The sequence below is a fragment of the Oryctolagus cuniculus genome, chromosome 18 (genome assembly GCF_051225735.1).
Source record: "Oryctolagus cuniculus isolate XC-2025 breed Fujian yellow rabbit chromosome 18, ASM5122573v1, whole genome shotgun sequence".
In the NCBI taxonomy this organism is placed as follows: Eukaryota; Metazoa; Chordata; class Mammalia; order Lagomorpha; family Leporidae; genus Oryctolagus; species Oryctolagus cuniculus.
This window is the reverse complement of record NC_142884.1, coordinates 60,109,121-60,134,360: the sequence shown is the minus strand read 5'-3', so window position 1 is coordinate 60,134,360 and position 25,240 is coordinate 60,109,121. Positions and strand designations below refer to the sequence as shown.

The 25,240-nt window shown below is 56.8% G+C and overlaps 1 protein-coding gene and 1 pseudogene across 2 annotated transcripts; both read right to left on the bottom strand.

Annotated features, from left to right (window-relative positions):
- Positions 1–732: 732 nt before the first annotated feature.
- On the bottom strand, positions 733–9,626 carry LOC100343045 (cocaine esterase-like). The gene is made up of 12 exons (XM_051830126.3): positions 9,463–9,626; positions 6,390–6,594; positions 5,360–5,498; positions 4,586–4,719; positions 4,246–4,504; positions 3,739–3,837; positions 3,332–3,472; positions 3,156–3,236; positions 2,791–2,935; positions 2,266–2,403; positions 1,710–1,782; positions 733–1,482 (listed from the first exon to the last, which is right to left on the bottom strand). The coding sequence occupies exons 1-12, from the start codon at positions 9,539–9,541 to the stop codon at positions 1,296–1,298; spliced, it is 1,680 nt and encodes a 559-aa protein (XP_051686086.1). The 5' UTR covers positions 9,542–9,626; the 3' UTR covers positions 733–1,295.
- Positions 9,627–11,716: 2,090 nt separating this feature from the next.
- On the bottom strand, positions 11,717–23,642 carry LOC127486291 (cocaine esterase-like; annotated as a pseudogene). Its single transcript, XR_016225255.1, has 12 exons — positions 23,169–23,642; positions 18,634–18,838; positions 17,242–17,383; positions 16,459–16,592; positions 16,120–16,377; positions 15,077–15,175; positions 14,688–14,828; positions 14,506–14,586; positions 14,151–14,295; positions 13,587–13,724; positions 13,006–13,078; positions 11,717–12,582 (listed from the first exon to the last, which is right to left on the bottom strand). The product of XR_016225255.1 is annotated as a cocaine esterase-like (transcript).
- Positions 23,643–25,240: the final 1,598 nt, after the last annotated feature.

Below are 25,240 nucleotides of genomic sequence, written 5' to 3'. Positions count from 1 at the left end.
TCTCTCCGTGTGTGGCGGCCCTCAGTAGGCGTGCAGGTGTGGTCACGCTCTCTGTCCTTGAAATCAAAGCTGCTTTTGTGCACTGCCTGTGGCTGCTGCTGCTGTGAATCCTCATCTCCATGGGGACAAGAAGCTTGAGTAAAATGTAAGACCCAGGGCCCACACCTTCCCCACCGGGCACCCAGCAGGGTACGTGTGGTCCTGTGACAGCAGTGGGGGTCCGGGAGTCAGCCTGAGTGTAGGAAACATCAGGCTCCCTGCAGGAAGGAGGAGCAGCCTGTGCACAGGAGCCCCCAGGGGAAGTGGACCCTGGCTCATGAAGGCTGACTTTGTGGCTCCTGAGTACTGGCCTTGACCTCTGCTCAGCCCAGGGCTCTCTTAGCCACTATGGCCAGGGCTATCCCAGGGCAAAGTCCAGAGGGAGAAACATTATCTGTGTACTCCATGAAGGCTTCAGTGGCACAAGCCCTTGGGCCATCCTCTGCTGCTTTCCCAGGTGCCTTAGCAGAGATGTGGATCAGGAGTGGAGCAGCTGGGACCTCAACTGTCCTCATATGAGATGCCAGCAAATTGGTAGAGGCTTAACCCCTTGTGCAAAGCAACAGCCCTATACTCCAGGTTACTGCATTAATGATTCATGGTATCCCAGCTATGCAGTTAACCAGGTGTCTCTTGAGAGCTGAGGGTCTAAGAAAACGTGGCAGGTTCACTCAGGTGAATGTGACTCATACGTGAAAGGACTGGAACCCTTTATTTGTGCTGCATGGATGGGATTGAGGGCACCACTCATGGCAGCGTAAGGGACAAAGCCACGGTGACTCCCGGTGTCTGGGTCTTCTGTGGCCTCTAAGAGATGTGAGATCACAGGCATGCTGGGAGGAGGAGGAGGGGGAGGGCTTAAGGCACCCAGGGTGGACAACAATGCCCAACCCAACTCCCTCCACCTGGGGAGGGCCTGGGGCTGGGAGGAGAGAGAGGGAGGGTGTGGAAAAGGTGGAGGGGGCAAGAAGCATGAGGGGCCCAGGGCCCAGTGGGTGTTGAGAAAGCTGGGCGGGCACTGGTGTTGCCCAACAGAGCTCCATGGCGGGTGCACTGGGTGTGTCTCACACGAGGGGCCCCAGGACAGTCTTGGCAATGAACCTCAAACCGTGAGTTCTCCACGACAGTCTACTGAGTGGATGGAGGCCAAGAGGACTGAGTGGCCGTGTGAGAGTGCTGAATGCGTGGCTGCTCCAGGGTAGTGTGTGAGTGCATCGGGGCCCCACCTGCACTGGAGCCCCTGTCCTCCACCCCCACTATAGTTCTGTGTGCTTCTGCTCAGTGCCCCTTAGCTCCTGGACCCTCTGGGGCAGGGTGTGGGTCCAGAACTGGAGCCTGCGGGCCTTCAGGGCCTGGCCCACTGCAGGCTGCACGTTCAGCTGCAGGTATCGCTCGTCCTGGTCGAACACGGGCCAGTGTGGCAGGCCCTCGCTGTTGGGGTTCCTGCAGACAAGAAGTCAGGAAGCAGACGTGAGCAGCTCGTGGCCCACCCTAAGGTCACTGGGAGATGGGAAGATGTGCCTGGTCCCAGGGCCCCTGTGAGTGCCAGTGGGTCCTGCAGCTGCCGAGGGCAATTTCACATGACTTAGGACCCTGGATGCTTGTGAGGTCCCCACAGAGGAGGGAGGGCAGAGGGTCCCAGGTCCCTGGGATTTCTGGGTTCGTCTCACCCGTTGCGAGCAAAGTTGGCCCAGTACTTCATCACCCTCCTGCTCAGCAGCTCCTCCTCCTCAGTGAGGGGCACTGCAGAGGGGAGGGGCAGGGTCAGCTCAGAGCACCCCAGTCCTGCTGCCCATCATGCACCACGCTCCTTGACCAGGTGGAGGTGACCCTCGGCTACCCGCCAACCTCTATGTCTTTCCCTCACCAGTGGGACCTGCTTTGTCACACTCCGAGTCCCCAGTCATCCCCTAAGTCATTGACACTGGCTTCTTCCTGGACTAGATGGTTACTTTCCTGTGTCCCTGGGACATTTGTCAGGAATCAGACCTGACTTTGAACCTGCTGTACACCCAGGCTGGACACTCATTCCTGGGAGGACAGAGGAGGAGGGAGCAGAGGCTGCACCCTCAGGACTCTCAGACCCAAACCTGGCTCTGCCCTCTGAGCTGTAAGACTTTGGACCCTGGATCCCATCTGAGCCTCCTGCTTTCATCCCAATGGTAGGTGCAGAGCCCCTCAGAGAGCCTGGACCTCATTCCATCCTGGTAATGGAGGAAGATTCACCTTTGCTGCCAAAGAAATGTGATCTGAACACAAAGAGCAGCTCATCGCCGTGGTCGGCCCTCACGTGGGGCGGCCTGAGGTCCTTTGTGAAGCTGGGTCGATGCTGGAACTCGTAGAAGTAGACAGGGGTGTGGGAACCTGGGGATGAACAAGGAGATGTGTGACCATGGGGACCACACATCACTGCCACACTAGGCTGGGTCCTGGCAGTATAGCAGAATCCTGGGTGGAGCAGCTGCAGTGGGCATGACCTGGATTAGATCTGGCCTTGGCTTTGTGGCTATGAGGTTTGGGAATAGTGAGTGGAGCTCACTCAGCCATAACCTCCTAGTTCAATAGAGGACATATCCATCTCCAGGTTCAGTCATGGGGGTTTAGTGAGAGGAGTGACACCAAGTCCCCGGCACTCTGGGGCCCACTTAAGACATGGATCAGGACCTGGACAGGACAGGCGTCACCCTCAGGAAAGGACCCAGCTCTGAGCTGCCCCCTAGCGAGTGAGGCCTCAGTCCCAGATGAACTCACGCTGGGAATGTGCTACTCGGAGTGCAGGCATCACGAACATGGCGTCTGCCATCATCTCCTGGAACTGGGCCATGAGGGTCTTGGGGTCCTCATTGCTCCCCATGTACTCGTCCATCAACAGGTCCCCCAAAGCGGGAGGCAGCATCTGGCCCAGGGGAAGGGGGAGGAGTGAGGGGAGCAGCTCCTGGGAGGGAGGCAGCAGGCTCAGGCTGGGGGACGGAGGTCCTGCATAGTCAGAAACTGGGGGAAGAACCAGGCTCCGGGAGACCCCACCCAAACACAGAGCAGAGCCTTGGTTCCCAGAGTCCCTGTGTGGGCAGGTGTCTGGGATGCGCTCTTTTGTGGCAGGAACCTGGGGGCCTCACCAGGTGTTTTGTTGCTTGATGCGTAATCTCCCGCATCGCCTGTCTGTCTCTCTCCTCTTGAGGGTCAATGGCAAGTAGGAGCTGATGGAGAGGCGAGAGTCCCATGTTGGCATGGCTGTGCCTAGAGTTTTGAAGCCCAGAAACCTGCCCACCACATGGGCAATGTGGGCACTCACCTTGGGGATGACCCAGCCGTACTCATCATTGTTGACACCAATGATGCTGGGGACGGGTTGAAAGTCAGCCGAGGCCAGCAGCTCCTCGGGGTGTCTGGGCAGGAAGACTCCGTCCACCACCCCTGGGATGAGCATGAAGGGCTGTGGGGTCACACGGGTCAGGGAGAAAGTTTTGTTGCAGGTATTTTATGCTGCCCTCCTTGTAAATCCCCCAATTTTGGCTCAGCCCAGGCTGAGCCCAGGTTGCTCCTCCCACCATGGGGTCCCCAGCCTGGCATCCAGGACTGCACCTCCTGTTCCCATCCAGGGCTGGGATGTCAGGAGGCATGGATGGGAGGTAGCAGCCCCAGGGACTATGAGGTGCACACAAGCCCATCACCCCCTCACCCACGTGCACGGGGCCCGACCTGGGTGATGGCCAGCATCTCCTCTTCACTCTTGGCCCGCAAGCAGCGCACCAGGGTCTCAGAGTCCACCTGGCCACAGCCAGACAGGTTGGCCACCACCTGTAACGGGACCACACAGGTGCTGGCACAGCCATGCTGGAGACTGGGGGTTGCCCACGGCCCCACTGAAGGCAGATGTACCCCAAATCACACAGGGTGTGGTGTGTGCACGGCTGCAGTGGAAGCTGATTGTTGCTCCTTCCCCATGACTTGGCACCGCCCAGCCACAGTGGGCAGCACCTGCTGAGCTGGTTGCTGACAACCTGGGGCTCAGGCGGGTAGAGTGGAAGAGCCAAGAATCACCTCTGTTACCACTGGGGCTCAGATGGCACATTCTGACCCCAGAACTCCTCAGCAGTTCGCAGATAGGCTCAGTGCCTGTGTACCCAGTGGTCCTCATAGTGACCACTTCAGCAAGACTAAGAGAGGCAGGAGCAGCAGTGCTGGCTGGGCAGGGAGGACACTCACTGTGGAGACCACCTCAGATGAGCTGGTGATGAGGCCGGGCATCAGGGCCACCCCACTCTCCATGATGGCTCCATGGAAGAGACCTTGGGACATGGGTGATAGCACATGGGAGGACACACTTATGCCACCTGCAGACTCGCCGAAAATGGTGACCTGGCCAGAGTTGCCTCCAAAGTGGGCGATATTCTGCTGGACCCAGCGCAGCGCGGCCACTTGGTCCAGGTAGCCCCAGTTGCCGGTGGCATGCTGGTCTCCAGTGCTGAGAAGTGGCAGGGACAGGGATCACAGGGCTGTCCTGGTACCACTCTTCCCGCAGGGCCCACCCCAGCCCCGGTTTTACCTGAAGAAGCCCAGGACTCCCAGGCGGTACTGGATGGTGACCACCACCACGTCCTCAAATGCCGCCAGGGCAGAACCGTCATACATGGAAGCCATGCCCATAGTGAGCCCACCACCATGGATCCACACCATCACCTGGGGGTCAAGGATGGACCTTGTGGCTCCCCCCAGCGTAAAGCCTGCTTATCCCCTTCTTGGTCTAACCAGTGCCTGTTGTCTCTTCAGGTGCCCAGCACACTAACTCCACCCAGACAGCAGGATCTGGGCCATGATCCAGGGTCCCAGTGCCAGCAGGAAGGCCAGGCCTCCCATCCTTGGAGTTCTAGCCCTTGTTTCAGAGCTTGGCTGCATCAATTCCAGAACCTGCAGTGAGGTGGAAAGCTAAGGGCTGAGTCTTGGTCCTTCCACATGGATGTCATTCAAAGTGCCCTCCCTCCCCAGGGGCTGCCCAAGCGTCCATGGCTGATTTCCTGTGTGACCTCCAAGGTCAGCCCTCACCACACAGCAGAGTGAGTCTCCTGGGTTTCAGGATGATGGCAGTGTTTTGGGGCCATCCAGGACCCACTCATTCTGACCTCTGACAGCAGCCAGGCCGCTGGGACCCCACACCCAGGCCTCAGCTGCCTACCGTGGGGGAGCAGCACTTTTTGGCTCTGAGAGTGAGAGGATATGGACAGGGTGTGCTCACAAGAAGTCCCATGCTCAGCTTCTCCTTTCTCTTCTTCTAGCAGAAGGCAATGCCCTCCCACCCTGGCCGACCCTGCCCCACACTCACAGGCAGGTCAGAGCCCTCACGGGCATGTGCAGGCGAGTAGATGTTGAGGTACAGGCAGTCCTCGGACATGGGGATGGAAGGTGGGGTGATGTTCACCTGCAGAACATCTTGACCCATCATAGCCAAGTTCTGCAGACACCTGGAGCCACACAAGGCAAGATGTTAGTCCAGGGCTCTGCAGTGGCCCACACCAGACCCTCCCCATCCCCTGCCTCCTGCAACGCTGCTCACTCATGGTCCTACTCTACGCCCTTCCCACCATGATACACCTCTTAGACTCTGGACAAGTCGGGATGGCGCCGACATCCAGGGAGCCTCAGGTGTGTGAGGGATTGGGCACCACTTCCTGACTCTCAGGAGACTTGTGAGAGGTCGGGACTGCAGTGACACTCAGTGGAGGTGACATCAGTGCTGGATGCCCAGACCCAGCCATGCCCGGAGCAGGCCAGCCTCCCACACGCCGCCTGGTTGGACGGATGGCGTTTCTCCAGGAAGGCCAGGTGGGCTTCTGTGGCCTTAATTCTAGACTCTCTGGGAACCTCATCGCTACCACACTCTCAGTCATAAGGACAGAGAAATGTCCCTTGGCTAATATCCTTTGGCTCAGTGACCATGGCAGCCACCAATGTTCCCTTCTCAGGGACCTGCAGGGTTTGCTGCTGGAAGTCAGGGAGAGCAGGGACTCCTACAGATGTCATGGAGCCAAGCTGGCCCTCACCCAGAGCCAGCGCCCCTGGCTGCACAGAACCTGTGGCGAAAGTGAACGAGGGGAGGTGGGTCTCTGCTTCTCTCTGCAGCACCTGGAGCTCACGCCCTCTGAGTGTCAAGTACTGGGCAGGAGCCTGGCAGCAGCCAGGAGCCTCCTGAGCCTTCGCAGGCTTGCTGGAAGCTTGCACATGGCAATCCTGCACACAGGAGGATCGTGGCTTTCAGGTGTGAGTTAAAGGACAGCTGGGCCTGGCCCACTGCTCAAAGGATCTCCTCCCCCAACCCCAGGTCCAGAGCTTCCCTGTGCCCTGGGAGGGCTTACATGGCTGGGTGGGAGGTCCGGTCCCTCACTCCACTCCAAGCTTCAGCAGGTTCAGGAGGTGCAAAGCGCAGCGGCCCCAGAGGTGGCTTGGCAAAGGGAATTCCCAGGAAGGTGTGGACGCCCGCATCGGTGCCTTCCACGTGGATCAGGCTCCCGCGCACCTGCCCCGTGTGCGTGTTCCGGATGGGGCTGGCAGAGTCCTGGCCTGTGGGCAGAAAGGCGTATCAGGTGGGGCTCCCCATGAGCTGCCCTCCCACACTGCTGCTGTGGCCTCTCCTTGGCATCGACACCTCGGACTTGCCAAGGATTCGGACCTACAAACAGATTTCCTGCAAGTGCCTTATGATTCCACTCAAATGAGCAGCCAGAAATAGCGTTTCCATAGTGATAGGAAGCAGAGCAGTGTGTTTCTGATGCTGAGGCCGAGTGGAAGAACTGACAGAGTGATCTCTGTGAATGGAATAAACAGCCATGGAAGTGCACAGTGGACATTGTGCAAGGCGCTGGGAACCTTGCTGGCTCCTGAGCAGGAGGCCCCAGGCTGGTTGGACAGAAGCCCACGATACCAGTCACCTTTTCCCACTCATGGTTTTTAATTACATTCTTCCTCTATGTGGGCTCAGGAACCATAGAAGCAACGAACTTTTCAGACCGAAAATATTCAGGAAAATATATTGTGTGTCTGTGCTCAGTATTACAGACTTTTCTCTCACTCTTCCTGACACTGATAGAACAGTTACTTACCCAGCACTTGCATTGTGTGGTAGAACTCATCTGGGGATGATTTAACGTGTGCCAGAGAACTGTGGCACATACACGCAAACACGATGCGGCTTTCTGTAAAGAACTCGAGCGTCCCAGTTTTGGAATAGGCGCTCTGGAATTTAGGAATAGACTCCCAGTTCAGGAATAGACTCCCAGTTCAGGAATAGACTCCCAGTTCAGGAATAGACTCCCAGTTTAGGAATAGACTCCCAGTTTAGGAATAGACTCCCAGTTTAGGAACAGACTCCCAGTTTAGGAATAGACTCCCAGTTCAGGAATAGACTCCCAGTTCAGGAATAGACTCCCATTTTAAGAATAGACTCCCAGTTTAGGAATGGCCTGCAGCCTGCTGGAGGACCAGCAGAACGCACCCCTCATCTGATGCGCGCTGTGGCCGATCTCAGACACACCCACCTGTGGCCAAATCAGACTTTATTATTGGTGTGGTTGGGCCAGGGAGTTTAGAGTCTTCGCTTCAAACTCCCCTTCCTCTGGCTCACGGAAGGGGCTTTTATACACACACACAGAGCATAAGCTGGGAAATGTTGGGGAGGGGGGAGTCTGAGCTCTAGGTAGTGTCCTTAGCATTCATCTCCCTGAGCTGTGGCTCTCTATGGGCAGATTTGTACCTGGATTTCAGACATGCACACACCCTGTGTCCTTTCAGTGTCAACCTGGTGACTGTTCCGTTCTGAGTGGTCATCTACATTGTTTGCCCTAAGATTTATTTATTTGTTTGTGTGAAAGGCAGAGTTACTTACAGAGAGAGGGAGGAAGGAAGAGAGAGACAGAGATCTTGCACCCACAGGTTTACTCCCCAAAGGGCCACAATGGCTGGGGCTGGGCCAGACCAAAGCCAGGAGCCTGCAACTCCATCCAGGTCTCCCAAGCACTTGGACCATGTCCCTCAGCTTTCCCAGGGGCGTCAGCAGGGAGCAGGATCAGAAGTGGAACAGTCAGGACTCAAACCTGCGCTCACGTGGGATGCCAGCTTCGCAGGTGGCAGCTTAACCCTCTGGGCTTCCACGCTGCCCCCTCGATTCTTTCTTTAAGGAATAAGACTTTTGCAGGAATAAAAAACAACTTACTCATTAGAATACGGCCAAGGGATTTATTTTTGTGTTATTGGCGGGGGAGTGGACATGGGGCTCCTCCAGGGAGAAACTGGGCCTTTTTTTTTTTTATCTTTGGGAGACTCTGTGACAACACCAAGAGACAACTGGATTCTTTCCGAGCATGAGAGCAACAGGAAATACTGTTTGAGCCACTGGGGCTGGAGTTCCGGCCCCGCAGCTAACCTGCCGCCGGTCACACCAGCATCCCGCATCAGAGTGCCTGTTGGATCCCAGCTGTTCTGCTTCTGATCCAGCTCCCTGCTCATGAGCCTGAGAAGGCAGTGGAAGCTGGCCAGGTCCTCGGGCCTGATTCCTGGTTCCCACAGGGCCCATCCCCAAGTGTTGCAGCCATCTAGGGAGTGAACCGGCAGATGGAAGCACACTCGCTCTCTGGTCTCCCTCTCTCAGTCAATTTTCAAATAAGTAAATATTTAAAAATCGATAAATGAATAAAAATGGCAACTTCATGACTAGGCTGAGCTTCCTGCCAGGCTCAGACATCCTTGAGAGTCTGGGCAAAGGGCGGGGAATGGTGGAATTCCAGCTGGGCTGGGCACAGGGGAGGGTGAGTGTGGATCCCCTGGGCAGAGTAGATAGGGACAGGGTGGGGGAGAAGACCTGTCAACCTAGAGCATCCAGGGTTGGACACCCAGGTCCCATCTCACCTGGGTGAGCTCTGGGAAGGTCAGGGAGGGCCCGGGCAGGCACTGAGCCCCTGGTCTTTGCCTTCAAACCGAAGCCTCTGGCCCCAGGGCAGCTGCGTAGGCTGAGGGGCCCTGTGGCTTCTGAGATCAACCCGGGCCCCCATGCTCCCTGCTATTAACCTTCAGAGGGGACCAGGTGCCTCTGGCCAAGAGCACCCCAGAGAGTCCCTGGCAACAGGAAGATGTCGCTAACTGTTCTCAGGACTGCGGGCGGCGGCGCCACACACACAGGAAGGGAACGCCCGGACCCCTCAACGCAAGCTGCCCTCTTAGATCCCCTCCTGTTAGGCGCACTCCTAGGTGTCTGGGGCCTCGGGCAGCCCTGACCCTCTCCAAGCCTCAGGGGCCCACCCTGGGTGCGCGAGTCCCCGTGCTGTCACCTCTGCCTGCTCCATCAGCCCTGGTGTTGTCCTCCCAGGGCCGCAGGCTCTAACTGTGGGATTGGGCAGATCTGACCCGGGTCCTTGTCGCCCACCACGGGAGCCTCACCGTGGGCCGGGACAAGGAGGAGCAGCAGGAGCCCGCAGACCAAGGCGCTGAGCCGCACGTCCCTTCGGTGCGTCCCCATGGTCCGAGGCAGGTCCAGGAGTGCACTGCTGTTTCCCCCCAGGCTGTGCTGGGCGCTCCAGGGGTGGATCAGGGCCTCATCCAACCTGTCCAAAGGGGAGTTTGGCCTGGGCGGGGAGCAGGTGGGGCGAGCCCGGGGGCGGGGCTTGGTGGCCAGGCTAGAGTGGGACTGAGCAGGCAGAAGCCAACACACAGAAAAGGAATGGCCTCCTCCCCTCTATCAGGCCCCTGTCAGTGTGCCCGGACCCTCCCCTCTGTCCTGGGGTTCCTGTGCTCACTGTTCTGGCAGCTGTGGCCCAGGAGGTGGAGAGCAGGGAGCAATGGGTTATGACTGCGAACACTGGGAGAGTCTGGGGCAAGATCAGGACCCCTCCTAGAGAGAAGTGGGATAACCTGCGGGGACGCGGGACTGGCCTGGCGCCTGCACTGCCTGGTGACTGCCCCCAGCGCTGCCAGCTCCTCCCCGGGTCAGGACTCAGTTTACCTGTTCAGCTGTCTCCACAAGCCCCTCCCTACTCAGTCATGGCCCTTTTGAAAGACACACATGACCCTGGTCCTTTTTTTCCCTTTGTTTAATCATTGACTTACTTAGTGTCTGGAGGGAGAGATATTCCCCCAAAGGCCTGCGGTGGTTGGGCCTGTGCCAGGCCAAATCCAGGAGTCAGGAACTCAGTGCCGGTCTCTTGCATGGTGTCAGGGATCCAAGTAGGTGAGCTCTCACCTGCTGCCGGCCTTGGTGTGTGTGCCTGGGATGCTGGAATCAAGAACAAATCCGGAGGCGGGGGGTATCCCTTGTGGAACCCGCTTCCCATATGGACGTTGGTTCCAATCCAGCTCCCTGCTATTGCACCTGGGAAAGCAGAAGAAGATGGCTCAAGTCCTTGGGCCCCTGAATTCACATGGGAGACCCAGAAGAGGCTCCTGGCTTCAGATTGTCCCAGATCTGGCCATGGCAGCCATCTGGAAATAGAGGCAGTCGATATAAGCCCCCCCCCCCCACCTCTGCCTTTCAAATACATGAATAAAGCTTAAAAAAAAAAAGAGCAGATCTGGGACTCAAAGGCAGGTGCTTCAATATATCATTGTGGGTGTCCCACATGGTGTCTTAACGGCTAGGCCAAGGCTCCCTCTGTCGGTGGCACTTCTTAAGGTCTATCCCCCTGATCACTTGTGACTTTCCATGTCCCCAGCTCCCCCCAGAGAGGTGTGTTCTGCACATTTCATAGGAACCTGTGGATCTGAACCCAGCGAGGCACTCCTGAGCCCCTGGAGAGGCACACACTTCAGTGGCAGCTTCCAAAGCCTGTGTCCCTCCAGGCTACAGGGAAGCCAGCGTGGCACAGGATCCAGCCTCAGCACTGGGAGAAATAGTGTCGGGAACAGCCTCGAGTGGCCTTTGGTACCCGCTGAGAATCAGCCATGGCTTCTGAGTGCTGCCCCTGCCCCTGCGGTCACAGGAATCCATCAACAGAGTGAAGAAACACCAGCAGAAGGGGAGGAAACAGTTTCAAATGATTCATCTGACAAGGGATTGATGTCCAGAATATATAAGGAACTCAAACATTTGCCTTTTAGAAAGGCAAATGGTCTGAATGTGTAAGTTTCCTAAAGATGCTACACAAAATCTAAAAACTCTGAAAGCAGCCAACATCACTAGTTATCAAGGAAATACAAGTCAAAACCACAACGAGACACCATCTCACCCTGCTTAGAAGGGCTACCATCAAAAGGACAAAAATGATAAATGCTGGTGACGAGGAGGAGGAGGGGGAACTCCTCTACACGGTTAGCTGGAATCTAGGGAGGTCTTCAAAAAGCTAGACACACACCTACCAGATGAATTCCTGATCCTGGGCCAATATCCGAAGGAAGTGAAAGCAGCATGTCAAGGAGACACCTGCGCTCCGGGGTTCGCTGCGGTACTGTGGGCAATAGCCGAGCTGTGGAAGCACTGCGTGTTGATGGGCAGATGAAGATGTAAAGCTGTGGTACATACACAATGCGGTGTGACTCACCCATAAAGGAGAGTGAAATCCTCTCACTTGTGCAATGTGTTTGCACGGAGGACACTGTGTTAAGTGAAATAGCCAGCCGCAGAGAGACAAGCACCATGCTCACACTCACTTTTTTTTTTTAATACTTATGTTTATTTATTTGAAAGAGTTACAGAGAGAGATAGTGCCCAAGAGAGAGAAAGGTCTTCCATCCACTGGTTCACTCCCCAAATGCCTGCAGCGGCCAGAGCTGAGCTGATCCAAAGCCAGGAGCCAGGAGCTTCCTCCAGGTCTCCCATGCAGGTGCAGGGGCCCAGGTACTGGACCATCCTCCACTGGCTTCCCAGGCCATTAGCAGGAAGTCGATTGGAAATGGAGCAGCCAGGACTCAAACCTGCACCCATATGGGATTCCAGCATCCCAGGTTGTGGCATAACTGGTTGTGCCACAGCACTGGCCCCTGCACTCACTTGTAGAAGCTACACAAGTTGACCCCGTAGCAGTAGAGAGAACAACAGTGGTCACCAGCGGGTAGGAGAGGCAGGAGGAGAAGCCTCTGCAGAGGTCGGGTAACAGTTACCAGAATACAGCTGGAAGCAAGAGGTTGTAGAGCTCTAGGTCACGGTAGGGTGACTGAAGTTTATTCCTTATCGTGTAAGTCAACAGAACTAGAGTTCAAGGATCCTTAAAACAAAGAGTGCTAAGTATCTGATTGACCTTTGTAGCTGCATGCACGTTTGCGGCATGAATGCTGAATGGGCCCGCTGAGTGGATGGCCGTGGATGGAGGATTCAGCCTGCAGTCACTGCGGGTGGTGCGGGCACTTTCTCCTGAGCCCTTCCTCCTGCCTAACACAGGCGGCTACAGTTCTTTGTGCTTCTGCTCAGGCCCCATCAGCTCCTGGACCCTCTGGGGCAGATATTTGGTCCAGAATTTGCGCCTGTGGGCCTTCAGGGCCTGGGCCACTGCAGGCTGCACGTTCAGCTGCAGGTATCGCTCGTCCTGGTCGAACACGGGCCAGTGCGGCAGGCCCTCGCCGTTGGGGTTCCTGCAGACAAGACGTCAGGAAGGGTGCACCACGGTCACTCTGAGCCCTGCCCAGCCCAGCCCTGAGCACCGATCTGGGGTCTGGCCAGGCCACTTTTAGGCCAGGAGGGGTGGGGAATGGGTTTCCAGAAGCAGGAGAGCAACACCTCCCCCTAGTGTCAGGCCCACGTGTGGACCCAGTGTCCTGAGCTGGCCTGTCCCTCCCTCACAGGGAGTCTCTAGGCAGAGCAGCTCATGGCCACCCCAGGTCACTGCGAGATGGCATGAGTATGCCTGGGGCCAGGGCCCCTGTGAGTGCCAGTGGGTCCTGCAGCTGCCGAGGGCAATTTCACATGACTTAGGACCCTGGATGCTTGTGAGGTCCCCACAGAGGAGGGAGGGCAGAGGGTCCCAGGTCCCTGGGGATTTGGGGGGGTCGTCTCACCCGTTGCGAGCAAAGTTGGCCCAGTACTTCATCACCCTCCTGCTCAGCAGCTCCTCCTCCTCAGTGAGGGGCACTGCATGGGGGAGGGGCAGGGTCAGCTCGGCCACCCCAGTCCTGCTGCCCCATCATGCACCACGCTCCCAGCCTAGGTGGAACTTGACTCTGAGTGTCCCAGGACTGGCTGTCTGCCTCCTTCCTTCATTCCCTGGGGGCCTGGGAATGCCCAACACTCTCTTCCTCAGCTCAGCCTCTAGGTCACTGGACAGCTGCTCATTCCTGGTCCAGAAAATTCCTTTCTTCTTCTGACTCGGGGAACTCATTTAGGAGACAAATACGCTTTCAAAATACCTGCCTCTGCTCCCCCGCTGGACCCCGAGGGTGGGCAGAGGAGGTCGGGCCCAGGTTGCCGACGGAGGGCTCTGGGATTCCAACCCTGGTCAGCCTTCTGAGCTGTGAGATGTTGTACACCTGAGCCCGCCCTCTGTCAGAGCCTCTCTTCTCCATCTGTATAGCACAGGCGATGCCACTGTAGGGACCAGGCCATGCTTGTGCCCCATCTCCAGAGGAAGGAGGAAACTCACATTGAGTGCCCCCGAAGAAGGATCTGAAGAGAAGCAGAACCTCGTCACCATGGTCAGCCTTCACATGTGGCGGCTTGGTGTCCTTGAAGAAGCTGGGCCGATGCTGGAACTCATAGAAGTAGACAGGGGCGTGGCAACCTGGGGCATCGGGGTGGCAGGGTGGACAAACCACTGTCTGCAGACCAGTTACCTGAAGCTTTCCTGCCTCACCCTTGATGACGGGCTATCTTGTTCCCGGTGGACTAAGTGATGGAACAGCACAAAGTGGAGCAGGAGCAGTGGGACCAGCCTAGGTGGATTCACGGCCTTGGACTTCCTAGCTCTGTGGTCACGGGAACGTCCCTGAAGCCTGTTCACCTCCCCTCAGCTTCCTCATCTGTGAACGGGGGTTTTCTGCCTCCTGGAGTAGCCATGAGGAGGAACTGAGAGGAGGGGCATCAATAAGCTGAACTCGGGGGCACAATAAGGACGTGGACAGGGACCAGGACAGCACAGACCTCACCAGGGACCCATAGTTCTGAGCTGCTTTCTTGCCAGATTGACCTTGGTCACAGATGAACTCACGCCGAAAATGTGCCACTTGGAGGGCAGGCAGCGCGAAGATCAAGTCCCCCATCATCTCCAGGAACCGGGTCTTGAGGGTCTGGGGGTCCTCACTGCTCCCCAGATACTCCTCCATCAACAGGTCCCCAAACTCAGGAGGCAGCATCTGGCGCAGGTGATGGAGAACATGCAGGTTAGACTCTGGGGCAGAGGGGCGACAGGTTCAGGGTGGAGGAGTCAGGTCGTGGGATGGGAAAGAAAAGGGGGAAAGGGCCACGGTGACCCCCCACAAGCCCAGCCTTAGCTCATGGGGTCGTTGCACGGGCAGTATCTTGGAGCTGCCCTCTCCTTTGGAGCAGGAAGCCAGGAGCCCCACCATCGGCTTCGAAGATCTCTGTACAACAGCTTGCATTGTCCCTCTGTCTATTGCATTCTGTTGGTCATAGATGCCCATGCTCTGGGAGTGAGAGGAGAGTCTCAGGTTGGGTTGGATGGTTCTGGAGCTGAGTGGCCCCCCCATCCATGCTGGACACACAGTGGCCTGGAATCGGGCCTCACCGAGGGGATGATCCAGCCGTACTCATCGTTGTTGACACCAATGATGCAGGGGACGGGTCGGAAGTCGGCTGAGGACAGCAGCTCCTGGGGGTGCCTGGGCAGGAAGGCCCCGTCCACCACAGCAGGGATGATCTTGAGGGCCTGAGGGGACACTCAAGTCAGGGCACAGGGTCAGGTCCCAGACCTTCTCTGATGCCTTCCACCCCTCCCTGGCTCAGCCCAGTGCGCTCACACCCACCCTCAAGAGGCTGGGATGTCCTCACCTCCACTTCCCACCCAGGACCATGAGGACAGTGAGGCATGGAAATGAGGTGCGTGGCCCAGGGAGGATGATGGGCACTCGGGCCCTCTGCCCCCCTTCCCGCCATCCCCTGTGAACTCAGCCTGACCTTGGTGATGGCCAGCATCTCCTCTGCACTCTTGCCCCTCAGGCAGTCCACGAAGGCCTTGGAGTTCTCGTGGTCACAGGCAGACAGGTTGGCCACCATCTGTACAGGGACCAAGCAGGGGCTAACTCATCCTTGCAGGGAGGGAGTGGAATTTACCCAAGGCCCTGGAGGGGACGCACAGGTGCACCCCAGATATCACAGGAAATTGTATGCTATTTGTGTAGTTTTTAAAAAATAAACATATCATATAATTCCATGAATGTTTTATAAGTATTTATTTATTTATTTGAAAGGCAGAGTTAGAGAGAGAGGACACACACAACACACACACACATGCAAGAGAAAGAATGAGAGAGAGAGATCGTCCATCTGCTGGTTTATTGCACAAACGACTCTAAAAGCCAGGACTGGGCCAGGAGCTTCTTCTGGGTCTCCTACATGGATGGAGGGGCCCTAGGACTTGGGCCCTTGCTGCTTTCCAGCCGTATTAGCAGGGAGCTGGATAGGAAGTGGAGCAGCCAGGACTCAAACCTGCACCCATATTGGAGCTGAGGCTGCAGGACACAGCTTCAACCCACTGAGCCCCAGCGCTGGCCCTGATTGTGCAGTTTTGATGTTGCCCCAACTTCCCCTGAATTCGCAGGTACCAGTCAGGGTGACCAGCACAGCTGCTTAGATGGTTGTGCCCACCCTGGATGTCCCCAGGGTGACAGCGTGGCAGGGCACAAGCAAACTCCATCACCGCAGTTGCAGAGCTGTGTGAATGCTGACCCCCCACCACCACCCTTCACAATTCTGGGCAGGCGCCAGCTCTGAGGCTCCCAGTGGTCCTTGCTAGGCTCAGTGAATAGACAGAGTAAGAGAGGCGCTAAGAGACATGAGGTGAGGCAGCAGGTCGGTTCTCCAGGTTCTCCCTGCCAACCTCAGTCCTCCCTCCCCGATGCCCTGCTCACACACGACCTTTCTCCCATGTCTCTCCCATCAAGTCACAGGCCACAGGTCCTGGAGAAGCTGCTGGGGCTTCTGCAGTGCAGGGGACTCACTGTGGAGATCACATCAGACGAGTTCATGATGAAGCGGGGGAGCAGGACCACCCCACTCTGCAGGATGGCTCCGTGGAAGAGTCCTTGGACATGGGTGACAGCACATGTGCGGAAACACTTATGGCACCCACAGACTCGCCGAAAATGGTGACCCGGCCAGGGTTGCCTCCAAAGTGGGCGATATTCTGCTGGACCCAGCACAGCGCAGCCACTTGGTCCAGGTAGCCCCAGTTGCCAGCGGCGTGCTGGTCTCCAGTGCTGAGAAGTGGCAGGGACAGGGGTCACAGGGCTGTCCTGGTGCCACTCTTCCCGCAGTGCCCACCCCAGCCCCGGTCTCACCTGAAGAAGCCCAGGACTCCCAGGCGGTACTGGATGGTGACCACCACCACGTCCTCAAATGCCGCCAGCGCAGAACCGTCATACATGGAAGCCAAGCCTATAACCAGTGAACCCCCATGGATCCACACCATCACCTGGGGAAAGTCAAGGCCAATACCACAAGGTTCCCACCCAGCCTAAACCTCACCTGGGCTGCCACCCGGACTACCCAGCACTTGGCTCTGTGCACCTGCTCATGGAGACAGAGCTCCAGCAGGGGGCAGGACCTGGGCCCTGTTTCAGCAGGAGGAGCTGGCCTTCCATAGTTTTTCCTCCACTTTGTGCATTAAAGCCTGGTTCCATTACTCCCAGAACTCCTTGTGAGGTGTCAAGGAAACGGGTGTTCCCCTGGTTGTCCCACATGACATTAATCAAAAGTGTCCCGTGAGTGCACTTGGATTCAATTACTTTACTATTAGCACTGACCCTCAGATAGTCCATGGCTGGGTTTTGATGACCTCCAAGTGCAGGCCTTGGGCCCCTGAGTGGTCTTCCTGGGCACAAGCCGGCTGGGTGGGTCCTAGGTCTGTCCCAGGGCCACAGCCTCTGACTTCCGGGAGCCCCTAGGCTCTGAGACTCGTTCTCTCAGGGTCAGGTGCCCACCTGGGTAAGAAGCATTTCTTGGCTGATGTTGAGAGGCTCCTCAGCAGATCACATGCCGTGTGGCCCCTCCCATCCTATGCTTTCTCATCTTCTAGCAGAAGGCAATGCCCCCCACCCCGGCCGACCCTGCCCCGCACTCACAGGCAGGTCAGAGCCCTCACGGGCACGGGCAGGCGAGTAGATGTTGAGGTACAGGCAGTCCTCGGACACGGGGATGGACGGCAGGGTCAGATTCACCAGTTTCAGAGCCTGTGTATTCATGGCAGCAATGTCCTGCAGACACCTGATGACCGCCCACGTGAGAAAGTCAGTCCAGGGGCCGGCCGGGGCCAAACCGGACCTGGGTCTGGACTTTCTCCCTGCAACCTCGGTCCTCCCTCCCCGATGCCCTGCTCACACACAACCTTTCTCCATGTCTCTTCCCATCAAGTTGTAGGCCACAGGCTCTGGGAAGCTGCTGTGGGTTTCTGGGGAGGTCTCAGTGTTGTCGAGGGCTCTGGAGCCCACTGCCTCGGAGCTGGGAAGCCTTGATTTTAGGGGACTCTGGGGAAACCCGCTGACGAAGTGTGATGACATTCACTGCTGTAGCCCGGTCCCCACTCAGGCCTGGAACAGGGCACAGCCCACACACAGGGGTTGCAGGAACGGAACATGGAACTGCTCCTGGAAGGGCAGTGGGACGTTCCCCATCCTACACACACACTCTCAGGGAGCCTCCTCACTTCAACACAGGTCCAGTCCTAAGGAGAAAACAAATCCCGGGGCCAGCACTGAGCAGATAAAGCTGCCGCCTGCAGTGCTGGCATCCTATATGGGCGCCGGTTCGAGACCCAGCTGCTCCTCTTCCAATCCAGCTCTCTGCTTTGGCCTGGGAAAGCAGTAGAAGATGGCCCAAGCATGAGGGCCTCTTTTCCCATTTGGGAGCCCCTTTAGAAGCTCCTGGCTCCTGGCTCGGATCAGCGCAGATACGGCAGTTGCAGCCAATTGGGGAGTGAACCAGTGGATGGAAGACCTCTTCCTCTCTCCCCCCCCCCCTTCTTCTCCCTCTCCCTCTCCTCTCTGTGTGTAACTCTGACTTTCAAATAAATAAATAAATCTTTAAAAAAACAAATCCCTTGGCCACAGGCACCTGGCTCAGTGACTCTGGACATTGTCCCCAGGCAGCCACCACCGCTGCCCTCCTCAGGGACCTGCAGGATCTGCTGCTGGAGTCAGGGGCTGCTGCCTGCCTCGCGGAGCCCCCTGAACCCGTCCTGGGGACAGCGCCCCGACTGAAGAGTCTCTGCTCGTTCTTCAGTCCCTGGAGCCGAGGCCCTCTGAATGCCAAGCCAGAGCCAGGAGCCTGGCAAAGCCACTGCACCTCCCCCCGGAGCCATAGATGATTCATGGGAAAAAGGCTCATGGGAATCTGCTGAACACGGAGGGAAAACAGACTGGGGTGTGGGTGAACAGACAACTGTGCCGTGCCCAGGGTCTAGAAACCCCTGACCCCACCCCAGGGCCGGAGCTCCCCTGTGCCCTGGGAGCGCTTACATGGCTGGGTGGGAGGTCCCATCGCTCACTCCACTCCAAGCTTCAGCAGGTTCAGGAGGTGCAAAGCGCAGCGGCCCCACAGGTGGCTTGGCAAAGGGAATTCCCAGGAAGGTGTGGACGCCCGCATCAGTGCCTTCCACGTGGACCAGGCTCCCGCGCACCTGCCCCGTGTGCGTGTTCCGGATGGGGCTGGCAGAGTCCTGGCCTGTGGGCAGAGAGGTGTCAGGTCGGGGCTCCCCATGAGCTGCCCGCCCACACTGCTGCTGTGGCCTCTCCTTGGCATCAGCACCTCGGCCTTGCCAAGGCCTCGGACCTACAAACACTGGCTTTAGCAGCTTCCTGCCTGAAATGCTCTCCCCTCACCTCTCCGCTGACTCATGACCCATTCAGAAGAAATATCCAGAATTAGTAAACGGCAGAGGCAGAGAGCAGATGGCTGGGCTCTAGGAATGAGGTTGGCGGGTGTTGTGGAGGGAAGGTGAGTGCATGCGGCGGCCTCTGAGGATCCTGAAACCGTAACTGAGCAGCAAAACCTGAAAACGAGGGTGCAGCTACGGAACTGGCCATGGGCAGAGGCTGCAAGAGGAACAAGCTAGAGAAGCCTGCATCCCTGGAAGTGCTGGGCTAAGGCTGCTGCAGGCAAGTGCTCAGATACAAAGAGACTAGGAAGGGGCTAGAAAATCCAGAGACTGGTTAGGTGGCCCTGCCCAGCATCCTGATGGAAACGTGGACAGTAAGGCCACGAGCCATGTTGTCGAGAGCTACCTTATTGGAAACTGGAGTCAAGACCACCTTTGTCACACAGTTGTGTCCATGCCCTGAGTGATTCATGGAAGGAGGAGGAATTTGAGAGAGATGACTTAGGATAGCTGTTGAAAGAAATTTCTAAGCAAAATATATAGAAGGAGCCGAGGGACTGGAGCTGTAGCGTAGCAGGTAAAGCCACTGCCTGCTGTGCCAGCATCCCATTTGGGCGCAGTTTGAGTCCCGGATGCTCCACTTCCAATCCAGCTCTCTGCTATGACCTGGAAAGCAGTAGAGGTTGGCCCAAGTTTTTGGGCCCTGTACCCACACTGGAGACCCGGAAGAAGCTCCTGGCTGCTGGCTTTGGATCAGCACAGCTCTAGCCATTGGGACCATCTGGTGAGTGAACCAGTGGATGGAAGACCTCTCTCTCTCTGCCTCTGCCTCTGCCTCTCTGTAACTCTGTCTTTCAAGCAAATAAATAAATCTAAAAAAAAAGAGTGCAGCTATTTGAAAGGTTCACGAAGAATAAAGTGTATTTAAAAAGAAGAAGAAGGAGGAGCTGCATGGGTATTGGTAGTTACTTTCAGTGAGATTTACCATGAGGCTCAGCAAAGGGAATCGGTTTAAAAATGTGGGAAATTCACAGCCTGCTCACTCAAGAGCAAAGGAGTTTGGGAAAGAATAACCATGGTGTGGCCAAGGAACCACTTGCCAAAGAGATTCCTGCAGAAGGAAGCCAGGCGCTATGCATCGAGACAACAGGGCATTCTGCAGCCTCCGGGGCCATCCCGCTTAGCACAGGCACAGGAGGCTGGCAGGGCAGAGTGGTTCCAGAGAATGGCCATGGTCACTGCTTTGCTTCCCATTGAAGTGCTCTGTGGCTATTCCAGCCGTGTTAATGAATACCCAAAGGGAGCGACCCACAGACCTTGGTGGCATCTCTCGGGTGCTACATTTGCAGAGGTGCGCAATTCACGTCTTATGGTGGCAGTGGGGGTCTTGGTGGCTTCCACTGAGATTTCAAAGAAAAGTTGGGGAGCCAGGCTGAGTCCTCCTCCAGGGGAGAAGCCACAGCAAACATTTCCCACTAGAATGCACAGGAAGCTATGGCATAGGACTGTTCTTCTTAGACCCTGGAATTGTGTAGCCCTGTTCCTCTGACCCCCACACACTGTGCAGTGCCAGGTTGGGAAAGCTGAGGGCACCAGCACACCACCTGAAAGAGTGATGTAGGCAGGGAGGTAGCCAGAAGGAGCTGAGGGCTATACCGCCCAGACCCTAGCCCCTTCCGTGCTGATCCGACATGGCTGCAGGTTCAGCACAGCCACTGCCCATCATGCACCTGAGTTCGCGTCCCATCATGCACCAGACCCTACGCTGCTTCCTAGATTCCACCACATGCTCTGAAGCCACATGTGCACCAGACATGGTGCAGCTCCTAGAGAGAACTACGTGCGCTGCAGCCCTGCCCAAACCTCTGCTTTCATTAAATATTCAATTAGGCTCTGCCTTGGGCACCACCATCCTGTAAAAGGACAACACCGAATCTTGCAAATTGCAACACTCATTTTCTCCTGAGATTGTCCACATTCCTGAGGGTGTACTTTCCCTTTGTCTTCAAATAAACCTTATATTCCTGCTCCCCTTTATCTACGTCTCCTGGAATTCTTTCACATGTGGAAGCAAGAGCCTGAAACAAGTCTAGTGTGAGATGACCTCTCTCTCCCTCTCTCTCTCTCTCACTTCCCCCCTGCACCAGGAGCAGCTTCATACCTGTGGCCAGCAAAGCCAAAGCCCTGGGGGCTCACACCGCCCCTACTGTAGTGTACATGAGGTTCTGGACAAAGATTTAGCGATTGCACTGCTGGGTCTGGATTCGGGACCTGTGAGCCCTTTCTTCTTGCCTGTGTTTTCCCCTTGGCATAAGGACGATCACCGCTGCTGCCTGTTGCACCCCTATTGCTTGGAAGCACACAAGTTGTTTGCTTCACGGTTCACAGCTATCAGAAGTTGGCCTTGGGCCTCAGATGGGACTTGGGACCTTGGACTTCTGAGTCATTGTGGACTGGGATAAACCCTTGCAGACTATTGGCATGAGATGAACAATTTCTCCATTGTAAGAAAGACTCATGGGGGTCGGGGCACAATGCTCCAGGTTAGCTATGGGTGTGGCCCCCAGAGTTCCTGCGCTGGGGGCATGGTCCCCAGTGTGGTGGTGGTGGCGGTGAGGGATGACCTCAACTTCGGGGGGGCAGCTCCCCTTCTTTCCTCACGGAGAGGGGTTGCCTGTACCCACGACTGTGAGTGCATATCGACTCCTGAGGACACTCTGAGGCATTATGTCTACGGTTCTGGGGCCTTAATGGTCTCAGCAGAGGAGCCAGAACCAGCTGGGACAGTAGGAAGAGCGAGTCCCTGTGATCTGTCAATGATTCTTTATGGACATGGGTCCAAGCCAAACCACTATTTTAAACATGCAGATCCTTCTTCCTAAAATATCCTTGTCACCTCTGAGAGCCTGGAAGGGGTGGATAAAGGTTGATTCTTTCCTGGGAAGAATAGATTGGGAAAGGGTAGCTGGAGAGAGTCAGGTCCTACAAGTATGGCATTTTGTGTGACAGGATCAAGGGCTGGGGACTCTGCCCACACAGCTGCTGTAGAATAGTCCCGAAGCTGCTTGGAGGAGTCACCATAGAACCCCAACACTGGGGTCCCTTGCCTGTGCACAGTAAGCCAACCACTAACACCAGGGTGGTGGGAAAGACACATGGGTATTTACTGCCAAGTGCAGAGCAAGGAGCCACAGGGCTAGCACTTAACTCCTGGTCTCTCCAAGGGCGGCAAGGCCGGCAATCTTCAAGTTCAAAGCCGGCGAGGAGCAGTGCCAGCTCAGCTTGCAGGGGCACCTGGCTGGCCCCCTTCCTTTGATTGGCCAGTGAAGGTGGTGAGCATGTTCCCTTTGGAATGGCAGAGGTGGGCTCCTGTCCATCTGGGCCCAGGGATAGATGGGTTCTGTGTTTGATCAGGGCTGGTGACTTCCTGACAAACATCTCAGCTGAAGTCTAACACCTGGACCTCAGCTCTGTCAGCTGTAAGAGGGAAAAATGAATCCCCACCTTGCAATCTGGGTGCTGCTTGGAGGCGAGCACTGAGATGTTAGCTATAGGTGAGGGACAACTAAACTGCAGGGCAAGGGAGAGATACTGGAATCTGATAAAAATCTGTACCAAACGCTACCATGCTTGCATAGCCCTGGAGGTCAAGGTGAACCTTGGCCCCAGGTCAGGTGCAGGGACTGAGAAGGACCTGGTGGCCATCAGATCAGCTTTGCTTTGTGGAGCTGGGGGCTTCCAAATCCCCAGACTGGCAGTAACCTCGCCTGGGGCCCTCGCTGGAGGGGGCCAAGAGGCACATCAGGCCAAGGGGTTGACTCTCAGAGCCAGCAGCACCAGGAAGGTTTATCGCGGTTGTGACTCCTTCTGCCAGCTCCAGACCCAAGCCCTGGAAGAAAACGGCCCCAGTTCCCACGCCTCCGCCTGGCCCAGGGCTGCTGACCCAGACCAGCGCTACTCAGAGCCCTCCTGCTGGGCGCACTCCTTGGTGTCTGGGGCCTCGGGCAGCCCCGATGCTCTCCAAGCCTCAGGGGCCCACCCTGGGCGCGCGGGTCCCGCGCTGTCACCTCCGCCCGCTCCACCAGCCCAGACGTTGCCCTCCCGCGGCCGCAGGCTCCAACTGCGGGATTGGGCAGATCCGACCCGGGTCCCTGTCTTCGCCCGCGGGAGCCTCACCGTGGGCTGGGACAAGGAGGAGCAGCAGGAGCCCGCAGGCCACGGCGCCGAGCTGCGCGCCCGGTCGGTGCGGCCCCATGGTCCAAGGCAGGTCCGCGTGTGTGCTCCTGCGCCCCAGAGGCTGCCCCGGGCGCTCCAGGAGCGGACCCCGGCTTCACTCAGGCCCGAGTCTGGCCTGGGCGGGGAGCAGGCGGGGCGCGCCGCGTAGGCGGGGCTCGGGGGCCCGGCGGGAGAGTGGGACTGAGCAGGCAGAGGTCGCCTGCGGTTCTGGGACCAGCAGGTGGGGGCATGGCGGCCTCCACCAAGTCCCCGCCACTGCGTGGTACCTGGGACCCTCTCTGCAATCCTGGAGTCACGAAGTTCACTGGCCCAGGAGGGTGTTGGGGGCGGGGCTGCCGAGGAGCTGTTATTGGAACAACCTGGAGGGCTTCTGGTAGGCGGTGCTTGGTCAGGCTCCCACAGAGAACTGGGATGATCTTCAGGTGGGGTGAAGGACAGCCCTTGAGAAAAGCCTGGCAGGTGCAGCTTGTCTCCCAGTCCTGGGACCTCCTCCCGGGCTCTAGGACTGGTAGGTTACTGGGTCCCATGGCCCCTCTTTCCTTAGAGTCCGTGCTCTGAGGTCTCTGTGGGCCCCCTCCCTACTCAGTCACAGACTTGCTTTCCAAACTCCCAGGTGACTGGGGCACTTAAGGACACCTCCATCCCCCCCCTCCACACACACACCCCAGTTCTCTGTGTTCTACCTCCTGCTGACGTCTGGGGCTTTTCTCCTCTTGACAAACCATGAGAGCCTGCTAGTCTGACTGCTAGGCAGGAAGACAGGAATCAGCCTACTTGTGTGGGGGGGCCCCGGGCACACAGAGCACCTGCCGGAGGACCGCAGCAGCCTGGGCAGCATGCCCGGCAAGCAGCCCAGCGTCTGCACCACACAGCCCGGCCCACACTCCAGGAACTTCATAGGGGCTCTCGGCCTCCCCCCAACCCCGTAAGGAACGCACCCCAGGAGAATCCTCTCTGCCTGGCGCCAAGTGGGCCACCTGCTCTCAGAATGAAGTGACACCCTGACAGCAGGGACTCCATTTCATTGACAGATGAGAAAAAAAGAAAAGAAAAGCACCCCCCAGCGTGAGACTATGGTCTATAACTGAGACAATAGCAGTACACCACATTATGCTTGGCAGAACATAGAAATCCCCTAGCTTGATTGCTCACGTGCAAACACCTGGACCCTAATGTCACGCTTGTAGCTGGTAGAAGTCCCATGTATGATTCAGGTCAGCTTGGCCCTAGCACCCATGTATTCCCCTCCCCTCCTTGTGGTTCTTGCCTTTACCAAAGCTTTGAGCTTCGGGGTTGAGAGTTTTTTAGGGCATGAGCCTGCTCTCAACCACAGGCAATAAAGGACCGTCAGATTCTATCAATGTGAGGCACTCCTCTGTTTGAGCTTGTCTGGGTACATCAACAGCACAACCTCGGGAGGAATTGTACCTATTTCGTATCCTGCAAACCCTTTGTCCAAGAGAAGATTATCTTGGGGGAAGAACTGGACATTGGAAAATGACAGGTTCTCCAATAAATAATTAAGAAAACTGGATACAGAAGAATGAAACTGGACATATATATATAATATAAATCAACTCAAAAAATTGATCTGAGTAATGTAAGCCCATAAACTATGAAACTACTAAAGAAAACATAATGAATGGAGAAACCCTTTGTGATATCGGTTAGGGAAAGGGTTTTTTGGGTAAGACCACAAAAGAACAGGCAACAAAAGCATTAATAGACAAATCCAGAACCTCAGCAACAAGAAGCCAACTCAACTGATTCAAGAAATGGCCGTCAGGGCAGTCACTCGGCCTGGTAGCTGAGATGCCAGTGAGGACGGCCTCATCCCGTCAGCAGTGCCTGGATGTGATACCCAGCTCCAACCCTGACTCCAGCTTCCCAGTAATACAGACCCTGGAGGCAGCAGTACTGACTTTCAAGTATTGGATCCTTGCTTCCCTCGTGGGACAGCTGGATAGTCCTGGCTCCCACCTTTGACTTTCAGGCAAACTGCAGACATTTGG